The 23,759-nt window shown below is 39.2% G+C and overlaps 1 protein-coding gene across 4 annotated transcripts in view; it reads left to right on the forward strand.

Annotated features, from left to right (window-relative positions):
- Positions 1 to 23,389, forward strand: part of LPAR1 (lysophosphatidic acid receptor 1) — a 163,195-nt gene extending 139,806 nt beyond the window's left edge. For all 4 annotated transcript variants that reach the window (XM_060013338.1, XM_060013337.1, XM_060013339.1 and 1 more), the window contains exon 4: positions 20,910 to 23,389. In XM_060013338.1, the coding sequence (XP_059869321.1) occupies positions 20,910 to 21,211 (302 nt within the window). In that variant the 3' untranslated portion in view covers positions 21,212 to 23,389. The remainder of the gene's footprint in view (positions 1 to 20,909) is intronic.
- Positions 23,390 to 23,759: the final 370 nt, after the last annotated feature.

Below are 23,759 nucleotides of genomic sequence, written 5' to 3' on the forward strand. Positions count from 1 at the left end.
AGAGAAGATAAACTTACATTTCTAGTACACGTTAAAATTATGGAGATAATGTTTTTAATGATTACATGTCTTTACTCAGTTTTCCCTCAAAGAAAAGGACACGTGGCTTGAAATAAGCTTTTAAAAAAAATCACCAGTGTCAGAGTTACATCATACAAATGAAGTAGAATTTTACCCTATTTTATGGAACATGTTACACCAAGTTTGGGAGGAGTTAACGACTGTACGACTGTACTAACATAGGAGACAGAGGGTAGCCCAGCATTGTAGTCATGTGCTAAATGATCTGAGATTCCCAAGTGTGAACACAGGAGAATTTTGGCTTCAGAAGTAACATCTCTAAGAACTTGTATTTTTGTGCCATAACCCTTACTGATCTGACCTCTTGAAATGCTTCACTTTGTTTCCAAAATTATGTTTTTGCTGTAGAATGCTTCGTATATCCCAAGCACTTGATGTTTGTAACTTCATTTTGTTCTTACAGCAGTCTTGTAAAGTAGGTATTACCATATCTTTTTTACAAATGAATAAACTGAGACCCAGGATGTTAAACTAGGACACTCAGCCAGCAAGTACACAGACCAGGGCATTTTCTAGTCCAGGTACATCTGAAATCAAAGCCTGAGCTCTTAACCACCAAGCTAGACTGTCTTGTTGAGTGGTTCCATCTAATTCTGTTTAGGAAAAATAATTAATTCTGGTCACATAACATGAGAGATTGAAGGAAGTTCATAGTCTATTTATATATATATATATATATATATATTTTTTTTTTTTTTGGCCACACTGCGCGGCTTGCAGGACCTTGGTTCTCTGACCAGAGATTGAACTCTCGCCCTCATTAGTGAAAGTGCAGAGTCCTAACAACTGGACTGCCATGGGAATTCCCTAGAGTCTTTTTAATCCTTACACATTACTGATAAGAAAACAGAAGGCTTTTAACCTTTATGATAAAGTTAAGGTGTTTATACTTATTTATAAAGCATAGTGAAGGGTATTTTTGTATTAAATGTATTTCTCTGTCTAATGTACCAAACAGTCCATATATGACCTAGCACTTCCCAAAGGTAAATTATTTTTGGACCACTGATGCAGACTTGGATTAGGGTAGCATGGCCAGCTGAAGGAGAAGTGAAAGCATGTTGAATCGGTGTACTGTGATGGGAATCAGCCAGTTTTCCTATAATCCCTTTAGTTTCAGAGATTTGATATAGGTTGATCTAAGAAGAATGCTAAGTGAACAGGAGTAAATACTTTGCTTACTTTCATTTCCTACCAATGGCGGGAAAGGAATGAATAATTCCTCTAAGTGGACGTGGTCCATACTCCAATGGGTATATGTTATATTTAAAGTCTCTTCCTCCTCTTACTTCTTCTCTTTACTGGAATCTGTGAGAGCCTTGAATGTGCATACAAATAAATATGCACAGTTCTCAGAGCACTTTTAGAGACATCTGAATCATAAGAAATAACACAGGGTGGATGAGAAGAATGGAGATCCATAATTTATGGAACAATCGCATTTTAGCCCTAAAAATGGCCCAGGTTGTCTTACAGACCTATTTCTCCAGCCAGTTCTATTTCAAAGATGTGGAAACGGATGCCCAGTAAGTTCTGGCGATCTACATTCTCAGGTAGGTTCAGATCATGCTATATTCTAGATCTGTCCCAGAGTGAGGTAGCTCCCAGTCCAGGACTTTTCCCTGAATGACTTTATGCTTTTGTATACATTTAGCCACCTAATATACAGAATCCCAAGTAGATATGCAGGGCTTTTAGGATTGCACCTTGATTTACAGTGTTATTGAGTATCTCTTTGTATTGTTTTCTTAATGGTTGCTCTGGGTATTATGACCATCTACTGATATCAGTATTTTACCACTTTGAAGTGTGGAAGCCTTATTTCCTTCTAGGCCCCTGTACTTTCCCCACTTTTAAATATAATTATCTTGAGTATCAGGCAATATTTAGTGTTTGTTTCAGTGATCTAATATGTTTTATAAAACCCATGAGGAGAATTGTCTATTGTATGTAGCCATATTTCTGTTCCTTTTGTTGTTTTTCCTTTTTTCTTTTTTCTATGTTCCAAGATTCCTTCCTTTACCATTTCTTTCTGTTTGAAAAACTTCTTTTAGCCATATTTTAAAGGAAGGTCTGCTAGCAACAAATTCTTTTTTTTCCTTCCTCTGAGTTATGTCTCTGTTTTCGTTTCATTCCTGAAGGATAGTTTTGCGGGATATAGAATTTGAAGATGACCAGTTCTTTTTTTTCCCCCCAGCACTTGGAAAATGTACCACTTCCTTCTGGCCATCCTGGTTTTAGATGGGAAATTTGCTCTTATTTGAATCGGTGTTCCCTTATGGGTAATGTGTCATTTCTCTCTGAATGCTGTCAAGATTTTTTTTTTTTTTTTTGCTTCATTTCTCAAAATTTAATTTTGAAATGTCATGTCTTGGTGTGGATTTCTTTGTATTTATCCTCTTTGCGTTTCATACTGTTTCTTGAATCTGTAGCTTTATATATATTTTTTGCCAAATTTGGACATTTTAAACCATTGTTTTCTCTAATATTCTTTTAAGTTTACTTCCTTTTTCCTGTCCTTCTGGGACTTTGATAATGTATATAAATGTTGGATCTTTTGTTATCATCCCAGTCCCTGCCAAAGTGGATTTTTTTCAAGTCTATTTTATTTCTCTTGTTCAGATTGAGTAGATTCTATTGATGTGTTGTCAGGTTCATTAATATCTGTCCTCTGTCATCTGCACTCTACTGTTCAACCCATTGTTTATTCTTGTTATTGCATATTTTAGTTTTAAACTTCCATTTAGTTATTTTTTATAACTTCTAGCTCTTTGCTGAAATATTTGTTTTTACATTCTAAGGAATTTGCAATCGTGTGTTGAAGCATTTTTATGATGGCTGCTTTAAAATCCTTATCAATAATTCTAACATCTGACTCATCTCAATGTTAGCGTCAGCTGATTCTTTTCTCAATCAAGTAGTGATTTTCTTAGTTTTTGATGTGATGGGTGATTTTTCATTGTATTATAGACATTTTGGCTATTATATTTGGAGACTCAAGGTCCTATTTAAATCTTTTATCAGGCAGTCGTCCCATTTGGGCTTAGCATTTTCAGAGACTTTGTGATGTTGTTTTGATCAACTTGGTTTATTTGGGGCTGCTCAGGATCCCACGGTCCCTGCTGGTTCCACCTGAGGGGATGGAGGAGTTTCCCTGGGTATGGCCTCCCAGTGTCTCTGGTGGGGGTGGGGAGAGGAATTCTTTTGCCAGTGAGAACAAACGTACTTCCTGGCGCTTGCTGTGCTGTGATCCTCTTTTCCTCACTCCTTCCCCCACATTGCAGGGAAGGAGAACACTTTCCAGGTGGGGCTTTTTTGTGTCAGGACCCCCTTTGCTGGTGCTGCTAGCTGCTTGCTGTCTCTCACTGGGCGAAGGGAGTCTTAGGCCTGGTGAGAAAGGAGAGTGCTTTCCCTGGCTGTTTACTGTCAGTGGTGCTCCCAATCTATCCCTTTTGCCAGCTGCTTGCTAGCCTGATGGTGTTGGTGGTACCCCATTGGATCTGAGGGGGGAATGAGCCTACCTGGGCTGCCTTCTGTTGCTAGCTTGGGGGTCTGGAAGGTCTGGGCGTGGCTGACCTTCTTATGTTAGGTCTGGGATTGCAAGAGCATTTAGTCCTAGGGTCTCTAATCCGTTCACCTTCCTTTTCTGCATTTCAGAGTTCTCTTTGGTTGCCTCTTATTTTTTCCAGGGTTTGTGTTTATATCAATACTTAGCTGGGAGGTGCAGGGAGAAAGCTGTTTGTGCCATTCACGGACTTTTCCATGAATGGAAATCTCATTCGTGGACTTTTGGGGGAGGGAAACCCCTAAGACTACCCATAATAGAAAAATATGAATTTGGTCAGTGGCTTTATTTCAGCAGAAAGTACTCTATTCTGGTACATTTCTACCTCTCATAGTTCCCTATAAATGAAACCAGAACACAGTCTACCTGCTCCTTCTTCCCCCTCCTTCCTCCACTTCTCTAATCATGCTACCACTATAGACTTCCATGAATGGAAGTTCTTGTATCTTTGAAAGTGCAGAAAAAGAGTTAAATTAAAGCCTGGTTTCAGTTTGCCACCCTTTGTGGTGGGAAAGTGAGTCAGCAAATGCTCTATCCTTGGGCCACCACTTCTTCCTCCACCATGACCTCTTGTCAACCTCACCAAGCTTAACTTCCCAAGACTGGGAAAATGGGCTTTTAAAGACAATTTGTCACATCTTGAACATCAAACTCAAAAAGAGAAAGAAACCTTAAGTGTAGATGCCATCTGCCTTTATTTACTCTTCATCACCCTTCTCTTTCAGAAGCAGCTGGACAGATGCAAGCTTTTACTCTAAAGAGCAGTTTATAGGAACAGATTAAAGAAAGGATTTGTTTTTAAATTTTTGAACACTAACTTGATTTAATTAACATAGTCACTAATTGTATTATAACTGAAAATGCCCCAGCCCTTGGGCAAAAATCTGAAAGATGCAGGGAAGTTGCTGATGAAGATTTTGCATGAGGGTTCAGAAAATCAAATACTCATTTCATTTCTAAGGGAAATAATAAAAAAAAAAACTAAAGGAAATTTAAAGAATTAGTAAATATAACAGCTGTAATCTGATGTGTCCCTCTCAAATTCATTTGTTGAAACCTAACCCCCAAGGTGATGGTCTTAGGAGGTGGGGTCTTTGGGAGGTGCTGAAGGTGGAGCCCCTATGAATGGATTAGTGCCTTTATAAAAGAGACCCCACAGACCTCCCTAGCCCCTTCCACAGTGTGAGGATACAATGAGAAACTGACAGTCTGCAACCCAGAAGAGGGCTCTCCCCAAAACCTGACCATGTCGGCACCCTGATCTTGTACTTCCAGCCTTCAGAACAATGAGAAGTAAATTTGTGTTGTTTACAAGCTACCTAGTCTGTGGTATTTTGTTATAGCAGTGTGAATGGACTAGAACAATAACTATATACATATATAAATGGAATTCTCAAATTCTAGGAAAAATCCGAAGATCTAGAAATAAGTGATATTTTCTCATTTGTTGAGTGTTAGAAATATAAACAATATAATTTTATACTAGTGATCTCAACAGGGTTGGGGAGGCATGGGGCAGTGCATGAGAACTGTAATAGTAAAAGTAGAAAAACTTGATTCTCCCTTAGATGAATTTATGTGTGAATGGAAAATGCTATAAAATGTTTTCAGGTAGGAAAGTACTTGCAGCACAGAATAAAATCACAGTTTTCCAGGACTTTGGGGGAAAACTTTATTTACTGTTTTAAGTTTTCATTTTAATACAATGAGAGTGAGAAAAATAGCCTATCAAGGATACCTGTATTCTTCTCCCTGGAACCTGTAAGTCCCCTTACACAGCAGAAGGGACTTTGTAGATGTGATGAAATTAAGGACCTTGAGGTGGGGAGATTATGTTGGATTGTAGGCTTGGGAGATGGAGGAAGGGTCCATGAGCCATGGAACACAGGCGGCCTCTGAAAGGTGGAAAAGTCGAGGAAATGGGTTCTCCCTAAAGCCTCCAGAAAGATATCCAGCCCTGCCAACTCTTTGATTTTAGCCCATCTCAGACTTCTGACCTTTAGAACTATAAGATAATAAATTGGTTGTTTAGAGCTCCTAAGTTTGGGATAATTTGTTATGGAAGCAGTAGAAAACTAATGCAAATACTTAGGTCATATTTAAGGATGTTGCTGTTCACCTCATATGCTTTTCTATATAAAAGCATTACTCCACCACTGACTTTGCCCTCCCCGCTCCCCCCATTTGGCAATGTCTGGAGACATTTTTTATTTTCATGAGTAGGGTGGGTGCCATTGTCATCTAGTGGATAGAGGCCAGGGATGCTGCTAAACATTCTACACTGGAAAGACCAGCCCCTCAACAAGAAAGTATTATCCAGTCCAAAATGTCATTAGTGCCCAGGTTGAGAAATCCTAAACTAGATTGATTTTCATAAGTATGCAGGAAGTTGAGGCCTACCATGCAGTTTGCTCTAAATTAACTGCGTAGTCTATCTAGACCTGCACTCTCCAACAGGATGGCTGTTAGACATAGGGCTATTTAAATTCATTAAAATGAAATAATTTTACAATGAAGTTTCTCAGTCACACTTGTCATATTTCAAGTGCTCACTAGTCACAGTGCCTAGTGACTACCATATTGGATAACTGATATAGAACATTTCTATTATTGCAGAAAGTTCTGTTGGGTTGTACTGGTCTTTCAGACCCTTGCTGCCTGGAGTGTTATGTATGGACAAGTAAAATCAGCATTAGCTAGGAGCATGTCAGCAATGCAGACTCTCAGACCCCATCCCAGATCTATTAAACCAGAATCTGTATTTTAATAAGATCCCTAGATGATTCATGTTCACATTCAAGTTTGAAAAGTCTCAGTGACTTTCTCTTGCCTTGTTTCCTTTCTCCTTCCCTCTGGTGCTCCTTCTGTTTCCCTTTTGGCTGCACAAAATGCCTTTCTTCTCAACTTTAGTTTCTAGGCTTTTCAAGCCAGAGCTATGTCTTATTTCATCCCCTCCCCCCTCCCCCAAAGACATTTCACACACTGTCTTGCACAACATAGTCGCTTGGTGTTATTGTTTCTGGACTGAATTGTATTGAAATAACTTCTGAGCAATCTTAGTATAGGTCCTTTTTCTTTTAACCAAAAGGATGGCTATTTTCATCTTTTACTTTATAATATGAGCATTTCCTAGAGTTTTGATTATAAAAAAAATAAAACCTTTTCAAATATTGTGAATTAAAGATTCATTGTGAATTAAAATTCCTAGTGATTCCACGATGTGAAGCAGAGAATGCATCATAGTATGCTGTCTCTGGGTAACAAAATGAAGCAGCACTTTTTACTATTAATATTAATTACAGACATCTCCAGAATCATCATGTGTTCTATTGGAATAATTTGTATCGCGTTAAAAACTAAATGCCTCATGTTTGAGTCATCTAAGAGGATTATCAGGTTTTTTTTTTTTGTATCAATCAAAATCTGTTACTTTATGTGGTAGCTACCACTGCAAGGAATTAACTTATTCTTTCTTTGCACCAGTGCGATGAAAACGTTCATCAGATGTTTTGAAGGTAAGGTGACGTAGACTCCATGAATGGCTTGATTTTATGAGTGTTGCAGCTTGTAGCATACATAAGAATTAACTCCTGTAGCAAAGGGACAAATTAAAAATTGTAGTTTAATTAGCCATAGACTATTCAGACTGTAAGGGATCTCTTTCATTTTGCAAATAAGGAAACTGAGACCCAGAGAAGTCAGTGTGGGGCAAAAGATGGTCCCATTGCTTGTGTTTTGTGGAAAGGGCAACATGGGAGACCTTTCTTTTAGACCTCTTGTCTTCATTTCATAAATGCACGCAGTGAGTGAACCAGAAGATCCTCGCATGCCCCTCGCAACTTTGAAAACATTTTTAATCCAGTTCTCCTTATTTTAAAAGTAATGTTCTTTTTATAGTTTCACACTGCCTCTCTGTAGACTATTTCCATCTGGGTGGAAACCCTCACTACAGTACTGGTATTGAAGTTGGATTTAAATTCCTGCTTCTTTGTGCATATTAATGTGAATTTTAAAAGTTTTAATTTCATACATAGGTGAATAAAAGTGCCAAATTATGTAAATTCTCTGTTAGAGTTCTGCAATTCCAAACTTATTAGACAAAGCCAAACAGACTTAAAATTCCTAAAAGCACAACTAGCACTGCAAAAAAATAATTTGGTCCAGAGATTTTGGTGTGGATTGCCTAGAATTGTAAGCAAAAAGTTGTTTTAGGACACTTTTTTTTCCCCTGAGGATAGAGCATTGCCTTTCATTGGACTCTGAGAGGGGCTGATGTCATAGAAATGATTAAGAACCACCAGTCTTTTCAACTCCTGAAATACATATATGCAATCTGAGGGCTGGTGAGAACATGACTTTTGCAAGATTGCAAGTTTTATTAGTAGGATTTCTTGAAACCCCCATTTTTCTATTAAACATTTTCTTCCTTCCTCTAAAATTTCTATGATTGTGAACTTTATGTAACTTCTATGAAATAATCCCCAAGTGATGAAAATTCGACAACAGTGCTGTAGAGATGACAGTCATTGACAACAGTAGTGTGGGTATCTGCTTAGTTAAAAAAAACTTTAAAGAGCTCATTTTAGTCAAAACCCAATTCTTTTTCTTGCTGCTTATCCTGCCTTTCTCCCTATCTTTCTAGTTGTCTTTTTTTTTTCTTCTACCATAGGTCTTATGCTCATCAAGGAAAGTATGATGAGAATACTCTCGTTTGGAGAACACAGGTGTCTATAACTTACACAAGAGATAGCACTGATACAAAGGTTTCTTCCTGTATGATCTGTGTGCAATTCTGATCTGTTGGAGCTTTGTGTATATGCTAAGGGGGTTGGAGGGTGGTAAGGCAGGATGCAGGAAAAAATTTCTGCCTGAATAAAACGTTGCACATCCATATACAAGTTACTCACCCTCAGCCCCAACTTTTAAGCCATGCTTACATGTATTATTTATTTGATAAATGTTCATGTGTAGTACACTCTTCAGAAGTCTTCAATCAAGCAACCTCACTTGTATTATAATAATAATAGTTCCATCTTATTGGAACTTTCTAATCTTATACTATTCCATCTAATAAGATGGAATGGTCCTATTTTTGCTGATCCTTTGCTTTGTTTTTCTTACCAATTTAAGTGTTGGGTTACTTTCCATGCTGTACCCTGGAGCACAATGGGGAATTTTTAAAAAATCAAATACTTAAGTGCAAACTGCAGAATAAACTGTCAGTAGTCAGACTAAGCAACTACATTTCACACTTTGAGATGCCTTGTGTATGTTCCATATGTGGCTTGCCCCTGAGTTCAACTGGGCATTATAAAAGATACCTTGTAGAAATGCATTTAAAACGTGTAATTGCACTTTATAACTTTACATCGTTAAAATCAAAAGCCACAAAAGACTGGAAGAAATAGGAGGTGTCTGAAAAATAAAGGTTTATTAAAAGGAAACCATCAGTAGTAATTTTGAAAATTTAGAGCACTGAAAAATATCAGCAGAGTTTAAAATCTTAAGAGGTAACAAGACTCTACAAATTGGACTTGAAGGTCTACGTCGGCATCATAGCCCTGGATGAAATCAGGGAAGTCCATTTCTCTCTCCAGTCTAAACTGGAAGCAGATATTTTAGTGACAGCTTGGAGCAAAAAGTAGGCAGATGAATCGCCACAGCTTATATCTTCCCTAACAGGATTTTTCTCTCTGTAAGCCCGAACTGATTAAGGTCTTTTATTGAGAAATGTATATGAAGTGGGTGGGTGAATGTAACGAGAAAAGCAAGAGAAATGTCTGGGGTGGTCCAAAGCGTCCCTTCCCTTTCCTTACAAAAGCAAACATGCAACCCCTCTCGACTTCATTTGTTCTTAGGAAAATTTTTTGTTTTATCTGTTTTCTTTTCCCCTTTTGCCAAAACTAGAGTGTGGTGGAATTCTCTCAGCACTGGCCCTTTCCCAGCAGCCCAGCTGTTTCAGGAGGGTGGGGTCCAATCCTACTGAGGTGGCCGGAGGGCATCGAATGCTGACCACCCACCCTCAGTGCTTTCATGGTCTGATCCGTCCCCACCATCCCCTCCTCAGCCATAACCCGTGGGCAACAGAAATGTGAGGGCTGCGTCCGCTCCCTGAAGAAGTTCCTTCCCTGCCTGTTTTTTTCGAACATCTCAGCTGGCTCAGACCCTGTCGTTAAAAACAAGACAGCCTCACCCAGCTTCACAGTTAGGAGGAAGATCTGGCCTCCGCCTTGGGCCTTGACCGGGGGACTCAGTCCTGCCTCTCCTCATGGAGGGGCCCGCGCTGTCGCGTGGCCAGGCAGCAGCATCCACCCCAGAGAAACTTGGAGCAAGCTGCCCAGAGACCCCCCACTGGCTGGCCAGCTCTGAACAGGCTCGGAGTACAGCGTCTCCATTCCTGTGTTCCCAGGCTCTCCGAAGCCAGAAGGATTTCATTGTTTCCAGAACTCGAGAGCAGCAGAACAGGCTAAGGTGGCCCATTACTCTTTAGAAATTGTTCCCCTCTGCCTGAAGCATAGGAAAATCAAGGATCACTTAAACTTTGTATTAATTTGTCTCTTACCTCAAATCCTTTTTCATATGAAGTAGGCTCTAAAAGTAAGAAATGAAAAGAAAATACTCCTTTTATTTCCAACTAAAAGAAGAAAGGGGATGACCTGGAATTTGAGAGCTCATCAAGAAATGCTTGTGGGGACTTTCAGAAGGTTCTTGAACTGAAGGAAAGCAGGCTGAGGGTCCCTTTGTGGCTGAGGTGGCAGTGTACCAGAGAACACAGCCCCGCAGTTTGCTCTCTCTAGGCTGGGAGAACCAATACCGGTTTACCCCGGATATCCATATTTCTTATAGATTTATTCCTTGAGTTTTCCCTGAAGGAGAACAAAAGGGGAAAAAATGGAGGGAGCCTACTAGGTGGCCTCATGCTTTGTATTCTACCTGCAGGGTGTCTCATTCTGTCCTCGCAGCAGTGTTGAAAGTACATAGTATCCCCACTTGACAGATAAGGAAACTGAGGCTCAGTGACATTGAATAACTTGTCCATTGTCACACAACTAGTAAGGGAAAGAAACAGTATGTGACCTCAGGCCTATCTCTTTTCTCCTATAACATATGAATACTGACCCTTAAAATCCTCCTGTTGTGGGAGCCTTAATCCATCCTCTTCCTCACCAAGTAGCTTGTTTTTTTTTTTTTTTTTTTTTTTTGTGGTATGCGGGCCTCTCACTGTTGCGGCCTCTCCCGTTGCAGAGCACGGGCTCCGGAAATGCAGGTTCAGCGGCCATGGCTCACGGGCCCAGCTGCTCCGTGGTGTGTGGGATCCTCCCGGACCAGGGCACAAACCCGTGTCCCCTGCATCGGCAGGCGGACTCTCAACCACTGCGCCACTAGGGAAGCCCCCAACTAGCTTCTTGAGTGCCTGTGGGAATAATGCCTGAATATTGACAACTGTTTCCTTAATTATTAAAGAGAAACATGCTCTTTGTAAAAAACCCAAAATTACAAAAATATTTACATTAAAATTTAAAGTCCATACTGCCACCCTGCCTCCTTGTGGTAACTCCTGTCAACAATCTGGTGTGTATTCTTCTAGACTTTTTTTGTAATACATGTAAGGTATATATGCATATCTATAGAAGTTTTATAACAAATGGAATATTGTAACCTTACAGACTTAATACAATTTGTGTATCTCCTGACGTGGGTCAGTACAGTAGAGCAATGTCAGTCTGTGTGATGGTTTCTTACTACTCCACTTATATATAATGTCAGCGAATGTTTAGATTTACAGTTTTCCCCCAGTACAAATATTGCTTCATCAAGCATTCTGTATTCATAGTATATGCTGCTTCAAGTATTTCTGGATGGGATGCATTTCTACAGGTGGGATTGTTAGATAGGACATTTTAAATTTAGACATTGCAAATTGCCTCCAAAAAGATTGTCAGATGACTCTTCTGTCAACAGTATATCGGTGTGTCCATGGATTTACTACTCATGCCTCATTAATAGGATTATAAATCTTCCCCAGTCTGTTAGCTGTACTTTTAAGATAAGAATATAATATTTAATGCAGATGAGCTTTAAGTTCTGATGCCAAAAGAGCTTTCTAGCATTTCATTCTTGGATTGAAAGACTCAACCATCCAGCCATGGACATTGCTGGACAACCATGCCCCCGCCCCCTCTCCCTGCCCACGCACACAGTCTGAGCCACTAAGCTCCCTGCATGCTTCTGAGAGGGCCAGACAGATGCTTCTTACCAACAGATAGGAAAAACAAACTAAAGATGATTTGGTGCTAATTCAATCTTTCTTATCTCAGTTTCTCTCTCTCTCTCTCCGCCTCCCTCTCCCTCTCTTTTTCCCCTCCCGCCTTTATTAAAGTATAATTGACATATAACAAGCTACATATATTTAAAGTATACAGTTTAGATATAATTGATGATAATCAATTTCTGGTATAGCAATCTAAAAATCTGTACGTGGGGCTTCCCTGGTGGCGCAGTGATTGAGGGTCCGCCTGCCGATGCAGGGGACGTGGGTTCGTGCCCCGGTCTGGGAGGGTCCCACATGCCGCGGAGCGGCTGGGCCCGTGAGCCATGGCTGCTGGGCCTGCGCGTCAGAGCCTGTGCTCCACAGCGGGAGAGGCCACAGCGGTGAGAGGCCCACGTGCCGCAAAAAAAAAAATAATAATAAAGAAATAAAAAATAAAAATCTGTACGTATATGAACATATATGTGAGGGATATGTGATGCACACACACACGCATACAGAGTATATACCTATTCTTAGCTTTCCCTTAACCAACTTGATTATTAACAAAAACTTTGTAAAACATAGTAATTCATGCCCATAGCCACTTTTCTCTTATTCCTTTCACAGCACAACTGCCTAAAAGATTTGTCTGTACTTGGAGGGTCCAGTTTCTCTCCTGTTCACTCTTGAATCTACTACAATGAGGCTTACATTCTCAAGACCCACTGAACTGTCCTCAGTGACCTCCTTATCGCTAAATCCTTTCCTTCAGTTGCTTACAGGTTTCCTCCCCTCCTCTCCCTCTTCCTAGCACTCAGTCTATCAGCGAATCATATCAGCTTTACCATCAAGCTTCTCATGTTCAGAACCACCCTTAGCTCTTGTCTGGATCACTGTGTGAGCCTCTAGCTGCCCTGCTTCTTCCTCACTTGTTCTCCCATAGTCTCCAAATACTGTCCTCCTCTGAAAGATATTTTACTGATTTATTTTGTTAGTAAAGGTCTTTCACACCCTTCCTAGAACCTAAGCTCCATGAGGGGAGATAGTTTTTTCTGTTTGGTTCACTGTGGCATCCCCAGTACCTAGAAGAGTACCTGACATATAGTATACACTCATATATTTAGATGAATTTTTTAAAAAGGGTTAGTTGACTATAGCCTTAAGACCAAGTCATTCAGCTCTGACAGTTACCAAGAATCAATTATTTTTGCTCCTAAAGTGCCAGGTTATTCTAACAATAATGTAACTAGGTAAATATCACGTTATCTAATAAAAATGAGGGCAATGAGAAAACGTTTCTGGGAAAGCTAAGGGGAAGGCTTTGTTAATATTCAATGAAGACAAGTTGCAAAAAGAAACTGCTTTAAGTTTGCTGGGGAGAACAACTGTAAGTGTGGGGAAAACCATAAAAAATCAGCAAGGTTTTTGTACTCAAATTGCTTTGCAAGAATTTTAAGTTCTGACTCCACTTTGAAGAAGCCAATTTGGAGGGAGTTAGTATGTGATGCTTTATTGGTGTGGCTTTGCTTGGAAGGTGATGCAGAACTCCAGTTAACAGACCCATATTCGAATATAAAGCCTTGGTTCTGGGTTAAAGGATTGGCAAATGAATACAAATCGGTATTTTAAATTCAAATAAAATATTGAAGGTATCATTTTTATAATCTTGTGTTCTAAACATTTTTAAAGTTAATTGACTGTTAGCTTCAACTGAAGCTTATTATAGGGTATCTGTGTTTGCGTGTGCACACACTTTTTTGTCTCTGTTGTTAAAGCACAATTGATACCATTTTATGTGTATGTTTTAACACCTTGTTCTTCTTATTTCGCAGTGTATCTTGGAGATCATTTGGTAAGGATAGAATTTCTTGAGAACTTTAGAAAGTTGAATAGAATCCCACTTTATGAATCAACTTAATTTATTTTACTTCTCTACTTGTGGTTGCCTAGATTATTTCCGATTTTTAAAAATAAACAGTGCTGCAAAGAATTCCTGGCACATACACAATTTTATTATGTGTAAATATATCTATAGGATAAATTCTGAGAAGTGATCTTGATGCAGTTTATTTTGATGGCTTTAGAACTGATTGATTTTTATTCAGGATTTATGTGTTAGAACTTGCTTTGTGATATTTTGTCTTAGTTTTGAGCAACCGATATTTCCCTCTGAACGTGCAGTTAAACTGATTGAAACTCATGTACAAAAATATGTTTATGATTTGAATTTGGAAGTCTTTAGCCTAAATGCCCACTTCCCAGTTGAATAATCATTTTTATCGCTTAAAAAAGAACTTTTTAATACAAGTTTCTGATAACAAGAGATATCTTAGGCACACAGCTATCTCGCTGTAGAACAGACTATGCCTCCCTCCTACTCTGCCAAGAGTCTGTACTTCATAAGCATCAATTCAGAGCATTTAGCAACTGTAAGAGACATAGCCAGTCTCCAAATGCACTATCATATTTACAGTTTCTGCTCTTCTTCTTTCTGTGTCTTTCAGCCATTAAGTATATATATATATATAAAACCATTTATATATATATATATACACACATAAACACATACATAATTTTTAAATAAACATTTTTAGATTGCAAGAATATTTCTGAATATGCTTTTGGATTAAATTTTAATTTTTCCCCTCATTTTGTTAGTAAAATAATGAATTATAAATTAAATTTCCATTATGCTTTTTCGTCCTCGAATTTTGTCTTCTGGGTAACACATATCTTGTCGATCCATGAACTACTACATCCAGTAGTTCATGAACTGCAAAGAATAAAATCCACAGGATTCTGTCATCAGCTATCTTCTGTGTGTATTTTCAGCCAGATTTCAGTAGTCGTTTAGACTTGTACCATTTGGGGAGAATCCTAATTCATAGCTGAAAAATTAAATATGTTGTAAAACCAATTACAAATTCCCTGTTTATGTTGAACTTTTTCTAAGGAAAGATTCTGGGCAGGGGGAGTTTCATTTATCCTTTAAGGGATAAGTATTCAAATCACTTTGGTAACAGCTAGACCACAGTCATGCAATAAGTTTAGTATCATTTTCTCAGTTAGACGGTGTTGAACTGTGGCTGACAACACTGATTTTCTGTGAGATTTAAGATTGATCATTTTTCAAATAAGGCAGGGAAATCTGTGTTTGAAAAATTTTGTAATCACTATGTTTAGGAGGCAAAACAGATTTAATTGTTCTGAGAATGGTGAATTATCTCCTATGTGAAGAATATGCAAGTGACATTATCCCTTTTTCTTTGGGTCTCGTGTGAAAGAAAATAAATCTCATTGTCTTTTTTTGTTGTTGTCTTTTTTAAGACACTAAGACGCAGTGACTGTTTTGAATGTGTATGGGTATGTGACACACATACATATTTGTTATATATACATTTATATAGTATATGTATGTGTATATATGTATGTATGCATATATATAAATTATATATTATTTTAAGTTTAAAATATATCTGTTACTTAAAAATGATAAGGGCTTATAAGAAAAACCTTTGTTAGGCATTTAGAGTAGCATTGTTTTTTAGATATTAGTGGGTAGTAATGCTCTGGTGAGCCAGTCTTATTCTAGTTAGTTCACTCCAAGACAGAGCTGGGTGGAAATCCGAAAGCATGTTTAGGGGGGCAGAGGAGAGGCGGGGACCCATCTTAACATGGTTTAACACGCATGGATTTCGTAGGGAGGACTGAGATCCTCATTTGAGAAGCAAGAAGAGCAAGGCCAAGGAGAGGTTAACTTGGACACAGCAGCGGTGTAGGATGGATTTATCTTGACTCGTTTTAGATCTGTGAGATGTCTGATTTTTTTGTCAAAACACAAATTTGCCAACCAGACTGGAAGTGCTTTCTGTTTTTTTCATCAAAAACCTTGGACTCCCTCCCTTGAGGTCTTCTCTGTCAGACATTTTTTTCTTTTTAACTTTGGTTCTTATGTTCCAAATATAAGCAAAGTTCAACTAGTTAGGAAAAAGTCCCTCTAGAAAAAAGCCTCTAATTGTGAGACCAGATGGTAAGCATTATTCAGCTGATGGGGGTGTGTAGATTTCAGGGAAGGTGTGGTAATCTGATCTTGCTCTGCAGCTGTGACCCCTTCTTCCAAAACAGCCTCCTTCCTCACTGCTTTTTGCGTCCACATTCCAGCATCTCTCCTTCCATCTTCGTGGGCACCGGGGCCCTCACAGACTGGTTTGACAGATGTAGAAGAAAGGACTGAAGCTCGCTCGAGGAAGGGTGACTTCTGCTATTTATTCCAAACGACAGATATATTTTGATTATTCTCCTCCCCATGTTACTTGCAATATTGGCAAATCATGCCAAATGTAACCACTCTTGTTCAGCCCACCGAGAAACAGTCTTAAAGGACTCAAATTGCCATGAGCCCATCAGGGTGTCTTTAAGGCCTCTCCATCTGAAGTCATGCAGGTACCTCAAGCTGAAGATAAATAAAACCTAGGGCACCATCTGTGTTCTCCTCACCTACCCTGAGAAAACACCAACTGATACTTTCTCCTGTATTTCTTCCTTCAGTGGAAGGTAGCACCATCCTTCTGTCACCCAAATGGAACATCTAGGAATCATTCTAGACTCATATCTTTCTCATCCATTCCATGCGGTCCATCTTCTAAATACTTTTCCAATCCTTTCATACCTCTCTTCTCCCATTGCCACTGCTTGTGTTCAGGCTTTTCTTTCACCTCTGGAATTTGGAAATATCTGATGGTTTTGCCTTTATTTTTATCCACATCATTTTCTTCTTCCCTTCTCTCATTGTATATTAAATGAGACTCCGGCCAATGAGGCCAATGAAATTAAAATCTCATGGGAGGAAGGATAGATGAAGATCATTATTTCTTATATGTTTTGCAGGCCGTTGTAGTATGTGTCTGGGGCTGAGAATAAATGCTAGACTGGAAAAATTTCAAATATCTTTGCCAGGCTATGTACAAGGTCTTCACGGTCTTGAACATCTTATCTTCTGCTACTTCTGCTTCTGACTTTATAATAAGCAACCACAAACTACTTGTGCTTCCTCTTTCTTTCATGCTATTGCATACCATCCTTGGTTTTATGCCTTGATCTGTGGGGATTCGTCCATCAGAAATGTTCCAGAAATATACAAACTACCTAAAGGACTGTCCCTACTGAGTACCACATTATCTTATTCATCATCTTGGTAGGTACTGAGCTGACCCATGAGAAACTCCAAAATGATTTGGGGCTTCCATGCTTCTCTGCGTTCCTCTCTTTTCCTTCTTGTTATTCTTGTCACATCCAACTGCAAGTCCTAGGAATCTCTTATCATTAGGATGGTGTCGTCTCAGAACTTCTTGAAATGCCAGGTCTTCATGGTCCAAAACATGCTTCCACATTTTGCCCTGGAAGAAATCTGCCCTGGAACTGTGCTACACCAGCCTACACACATTATGCTTCCCGTGATGGCAATAGGTAGTGTAGTCAGGTAGATGTGCAGTGTGTAGAGGGCTTTTACGTGTCATATCTATCTCAATTTGATCCTTGCCACACCCTGTGGAGTAGGCAGAGAGCTATTATTTCTCCACTTTACAGATGTGGAGATGGAGGTTCTTTTCATTCTTATCAACCTGCCTTATAGGTGTGCCCTTGAGTCTCTACAGATTATGTGTTGGTAATCTGTCCACAGGTTACAGATCAAGGGTCCCCAATGCACATCTCAAGTTCTATGACCCAACTGGATTATGGTTGGCTCCTTTTTACTAAAGGGGCTTGGTTGTAGTTTTTGTTTTTAGAAACTTGGTGGTAAATCCGTGATTTGAGCAAAGTTGATCTCATAATGTTCAATCACGATTGTTTAGAAGCCTAATCACCTTGGAATTTTCCAGGGCCCATTTTCCACTGAGGTAGTCCACCTTCAGCTTTTGGTCAGTTTGATCCTCGGCACCTCTGTGAAAGAGAGGGGAGGGAGAAGGAAAAGCTCTGTATGATTGATTTTAGATGTTGATTTTTGAGGCCTGTACTATGAGTCTCTTAAATTACTCAATCAGGTCTCGAAGATCCAAACACAGAGTGTTGAGACGGTGTGGTTGGGCCTAATTATAGTACTACTGAAAACAGTTCCTTTTAATGAAGAAGAAGGGAGGGGAGTTCCTCAGTGAAGCACCCATGTGTATTAGCTCCTGGTCAGGCTATGGTGTCCCCACTTCCTGTCTCTAATCTAGGCTCCTGGCAGGGTTGATAAGGTCCATTGGGCTAGTTCCTGAGACCATCATGGGTTTTATCGCAAAAATCTTGCTCTTTTTGAATTTAAAAATTAGAAGAAGTTATAAACAACAAATGACTGTATTTGAATTCTGCCACTTTTGAAGAAAGTCAGACAGCTTGAGCAAATCCATGAGAATAAGGGTCTTCCCTTCTGCTGCCTGGAAGGAGAAAAAGATCGTGTTATTTAAAATAAATCTATTGAGATGCATGTTGCTGGTATCTAATCAAGCTCTGAATTTGAGCTCAACTAGGGCTTTGATAAAAGAAAGGGGAAAGGAGACTTGAAAGAATGCTCTCCCATTCATGAAGGGCCTGCATGTTTTTAGTTTCCAAGTAAATGGAATAATGGGACCATGTATTTTCCATCCAAGCATTTTCCATCCTGAGAATAATTCCCTTCCCAGCTTCTCAATGAATAATGCATTATTTCTGAAACTCAAGAGGCATTCCTTTGATTTTCCTTTATGTTTAGCTTTCTGAGTGATTTTCAAGCAAGGAAATTCAAGGACTTGGAATGAATGCTTTATTAACATTTTTACTTGAAGTTCAAATAGCTCCTTGGCTATTATCTCCTGATTTTTGAAATATTTTTTTTTCTCCCTAAGCAAAGTCTAAGGTATTGTATTTATTAGAAAATGAAGCACCTTGGCCAGTCTTCAAAGCGAACAGCGGTTTAAAACCAATACACATTTGTGTTTGGAACAAAGAGCTTTATGGGGATACTCTGCTCCTTGCTTTATTTTCATTTCCCTGCTGAAAAGTTTGAAAAAAAGAAAGCTCACATTCAAAACTGGGCTGTTTGGAGACTAAATCTCGTTTGTTTACATTTTGTGAAACTCATGCCTTGAGGCTAGTCCAATTCACGACCCCAATCCAAGCCCGCCTTCACCTAGGCCAGTGCCATTTAGATCAAAAGCTTCAAATGCACTTCTGGGATCATCCCTACTCCCTGTCTGCTCATTGTGTAGCCTAATTACACATAAGGGACCCATCAGGTAAGATGTAATGGGACATGATGGTGCCCACCAGTTCACGTTCTCTTAGCCAAGGATCCCCAGCTCATTCCTGGGGTAATACGGTGGTAGATTTTAATGCTATTTCACAACCTCCATTTCCCCTGGGAGCCAAGTGAGTGGTTTCAGGAGCTAAGTAAGTTGGAACTAAGAACATCATTTGCATTTCCATCCCTTTAGAGTTATAGTAAAATATTCATGATTTAGAAGAGTTGGGGAAGCAAGAGAATTTAAATAGGAAACATCTAGAGCATAAAATTTTGGTTTAAAAGATTTAATTTTATTAATTTAAGAAGTGGGAATATAACCGTGTTTTCTGGAGCATGGACTCTGGAGCCAGCCTTTAAGAGCAGAACAGAAACTCTGGGGTTTGCCTCGGGTCTGCCACTCTCCAGGACCGTGACGTTGAGCAAGTTATTTTACTTTTCTCTTTCTCAGTTTCTTCCTCTGGGTGATGAGATAATAGTTTCTATCTCCTACAGCTTTAGTACAGATTAAGTGAGTTAATGTTTGTAAAGCCTATAGAAAAGTACCATTTAAGTGATAGTTGACTTAAAATAAGAGTAAATGTGCATCTTACTGTTGGAAATTGCTATTTCCAAACAGGCCCGTGCCACTGAGCAGGTAATAACAGTATTATTGCTACTGCTGTTTCTGGTAAGATTTACTGGGTGATTATTTTCTGGGCACTCATTTACTCCTGCCACACCCCAAATGAGGCAAATGGAATCATTTCTGTTTCTCAGATGAGAAAACTGAGGTAAAAAACTCATTTGCCAACACAAGGACCTATGGCGTAGCATAGGGTACTGTGTTCAGGATCTCGTAATAACCTATAATGGAAAAAGATCTGAAAAAGAGTACATGTATATGTGTATCTACACACACACACACACACACACACACACACACACACACACACACATACACAAAACCGGATCACTGTGCTGTAAACCTGAAACTAACACAACGTTGTAAATCAACTCTACATCAACTAAAAAAGGAAAGTAATTTGCGTAAGTTCGCCCAGTTTGTTAAATAGCAGAGCAAGGGTTTGAGCCCAGTCAAACCGAATCCAGAAACTGTGCCTCAACTAAACGTTAAAGGGTGTTTGTCACAGTGCTTTTGCCTGAAAACAGTCTTATACTATTAAAAACTGTATTTTTGGGCTTCCCTGGTGGCACAGTGGTTGAGAGTCTGCCTGCTGATGCGGGGGACACGGGTTTGTGCCCTGGTCCGGGAAGATCCCACATGCCGCGGAGCAGCTAGGCCCGTAAGCCATGGCCGCTGAGCCTGCGCGTCCGGAGCCTGTGCTCCGCAACGGGAGAGGCCACAACAGTGAGAGGCCCGCGTACCTCAAAAAACAAACAAACAAAAAAAACCCTGTATTTTTATAAGTATCAAAGTGTGTATCCTGACTGCCGGATGTCTATTTCATACCGCAGTTGCTTAGCAAACTCTGTTTTGCTCAAAATAATCATCATCAGTGTCTCAGAAATACTCAATTTTAGTAAGGTCTGAATTAATGAGATTTTATTCAATTGCTCATTTTATCGTCAAAACCTTTTCTGATTATTTCAGAAAATGAACATTTTATTGCAAATGATGATCCTGTGGCTTTGAAGCTCAGTATTTTTACCTTGAACTGAAATCGTGTCACCCCATGGCTGTTTGCCTCATCATTCTATTTTTCTGTTCTCTCTTTTTTTCAACCTCCCGATCCCGCTCCCCGTCCTCGCAGGTGCCTTTATCATCTGCTGGACTCCTGGACTGGTCTTGTTACTTCTTGACGTGTGCTGCCCACAGTGTGACGTTCTGGCCTATGAGAAGTTTTTCCTTCTGCTTGCCGAGTTCAACTCTGCCATGAACCCCATCATCTACTCCTACCGCGACAAGGAGATGAGCGCCACCTTCAGGCAGATCCTCTGCTGCCAGCGCAGTGAGAACACCAGCGGCCCCACGGAAGGCTCCGACCGCTCAGCGTCCTCCGTCAACCACACCATTCTGGCTGGAGTTCACAGCAACGACCACTCCGTGGTTTAGAAAGGAAACTAACTAAGATGAGACGCGGCCATCATCTACTGAGGGATGATCATCCTACCCCTTCCCAAAGGCACGGGCAGGGTGAGGTGTGAGAGAGAGGAAAAACACACTCGTGTGCTTAAACACTAACCCATGGCAGTATTTGTTCCTAGACCCACCAAGACTTGATGTATATTGAAAAATTAGCTTATGGGACATCCCTCATCCTACTCCCCGTTCGTTTTGAAAGTAGAAAGTGGAGACCTTGCAATAGAATTCATAAACAGACTCTGGAGTGTCCATTTACACTACACTAACTAGTCTTCAAAAGATTTTGTGTGGTTTGGTGCAAGTCAGAATCCATTCTGACTAATTGAATCCACAACTTCATTTACATGCAGGCTTCCCTGTTTTTCTTTTTAAAGGATACATGTCATTTAATAAACATGTTTATGCCTATCAGCATGCTTGTGATGGATAAGACTATAGACTGTTTTTAAACGATCATAACTCCATTTTTTTCCTTATGTAGGAAAACTGTAAATTAGAATTACTTTTCTAGAAAGCATGCATGTAATGTATGTATGCAGTATGCTGTACTTAAAAAGATAAAAGGGTATTAATTTTAAATCTTCTAGGAAATAGAAAAACCTAGATGTCAAAGCCAGTATTTGTTTAGGTTATGAAACAAACAATGATCTAATCACAATATTACCTTTTTTATTAAAGTGTTGTAACATGTATAAAACAAACAGGGAATGTAAGTTTATTATCAGAAGAATATGTTGTACTCTATAAAAGTTATAGAGATGAGCACAGTGGTATTGTTCCCACATATTTATAATATCCAAGTACATTCTAATTATTAGTTCATCAGAGGAATTTTTTAATGACCTGTGTTTTTCTGTATTATAATACATAGTCATTGTAGAAAACTTGAAAAATACAGAAATGTATAAAACATTCAGAAAAAATACTGATAATATCACAACCCAGAAGTAACCACCATTAACAGCTTTTCCCCTGTGTATGCCTATATGTATATTATATACCTTTTTATATAATTGGGATCATACTGTAAACAGTTTTATAACCAGTTTGTTTTTTCCACTGCATAATTGCCACATTTTCCTATGGCATTAAAAATTTTACAAAAACATAATTTTAATGGCTATATAATATTCCATTTAATGGATGCAACTCAGTTTATTTAACCATTCCTGTATTGTTGACTACTTAGGTTATGTCTAATTTTCACTATTATAAATAATGTTGCAAAAATTTTATGTACATAAAACTTTGTCCATGTAATTGATTATTTACTTAGGACACATTCCCATGAAGGATTTTTTCTTTTAATGTGAAATGTCTTTTTATGCTCTTACCTTTTATAAAAGGGGATTTCCTGCTTTTGCCCTATGTAGGTGGCAATTGTGAGGAAAGCCAGTTAAATTACCTTTTTACAAAGGAAATGCAGTGGTTACTTTAGTTGAGAGTGACTTTTTTATATAACAAGATGGACTAGAAACAGTCAACTGCCACAAATAGCCAGGATACCCTACTTAATATGTCTAGCAATTCCAAATTTCATTTGAGCAATGGATGATCCAACTCTCGGTAGCCACAACTCTAGTGTAGAATTGAAGACAATGCCAAGAAATCAAACATGCCGAGTGAATAAAGGATCATCTTCATATTAAATAGCTTCTGTAGCAAATGGGTTGAGCGTGTTGGTATGTGACTGGATACTGTGTATTCTCTAAGGTCACCCCCACAGATGCCGCCATATTAGGTGATACCTGTTCAACTGTCCGGGTAAACTAATTATTGCACCAGTTTGTCGTAATAAGTAACCAGTAAAGTCACAGTCACGAAGCAGGTGTGGGAAAGTCAGGAGTATGTTTGAGAGAGAGATGTCCAGAAGAAGAATGGTTATTTAGGAAGGAGGAGGTCAGTGCATGGTCACCATTTGAGCAGAGGGCAGACTCAACAAGTGCCCAAACTGGAAAGAATATGGGGAACCGGTTAGCAGAAAGGTGTTTGCACAGACTTTACACAAAATACAGAACATTTTATAGTGGAAGGGAACCAAATGAACTTGGACTCTTACTCATGCGCATTTATTCTGAAGGAGATGTGGACTATTTGAAATTTAAAAACATACTAATTGGACTTTAATAAATCATTCTCAATCAGTGTTTGCTAATGTGTGGTTCTGGTCAGTGCTGTTTCTTTTGTTGGAGAGTCATCCTTGCACTGCATGGTGCCTGCATTCTTTGACCTCTTTTCTGTTCCTGCCACAAGGGCTTCTGAACTCACAGGTGAAGCCACCATATGCTTCCCCAGCTCAGAACTGCTTTTTTTTTAAACCTGAGTCATAAGTCTTTCCAGTGTACAAGAGGTGGTGGTTTGTGTTGCATGAAAGGAGAGGTAACATCTTAGGACAATACTTCACTTGTCAGCAGTATAACTATTAGAGTGAGTTTCTTTTGGAAAAACTGATTTTATAAAAACTTTACAATGACTTTATAGAAAACTCTCACTAGGAGTTTATAAAGTTACAGTGGTC

Source organism: Delphinus delphis, chromosome 6 (assembly GCF_949987515.2).
Source record: "Delphinus delphis chromosome 6, mDelDel1.2, whole genome shotgun sequence".
NCBI lineage: Eukaryota > Metazoa > Chordata > Mammalia > Artiodactyla > Delphinidae > Delphinus > Delphinus delphis.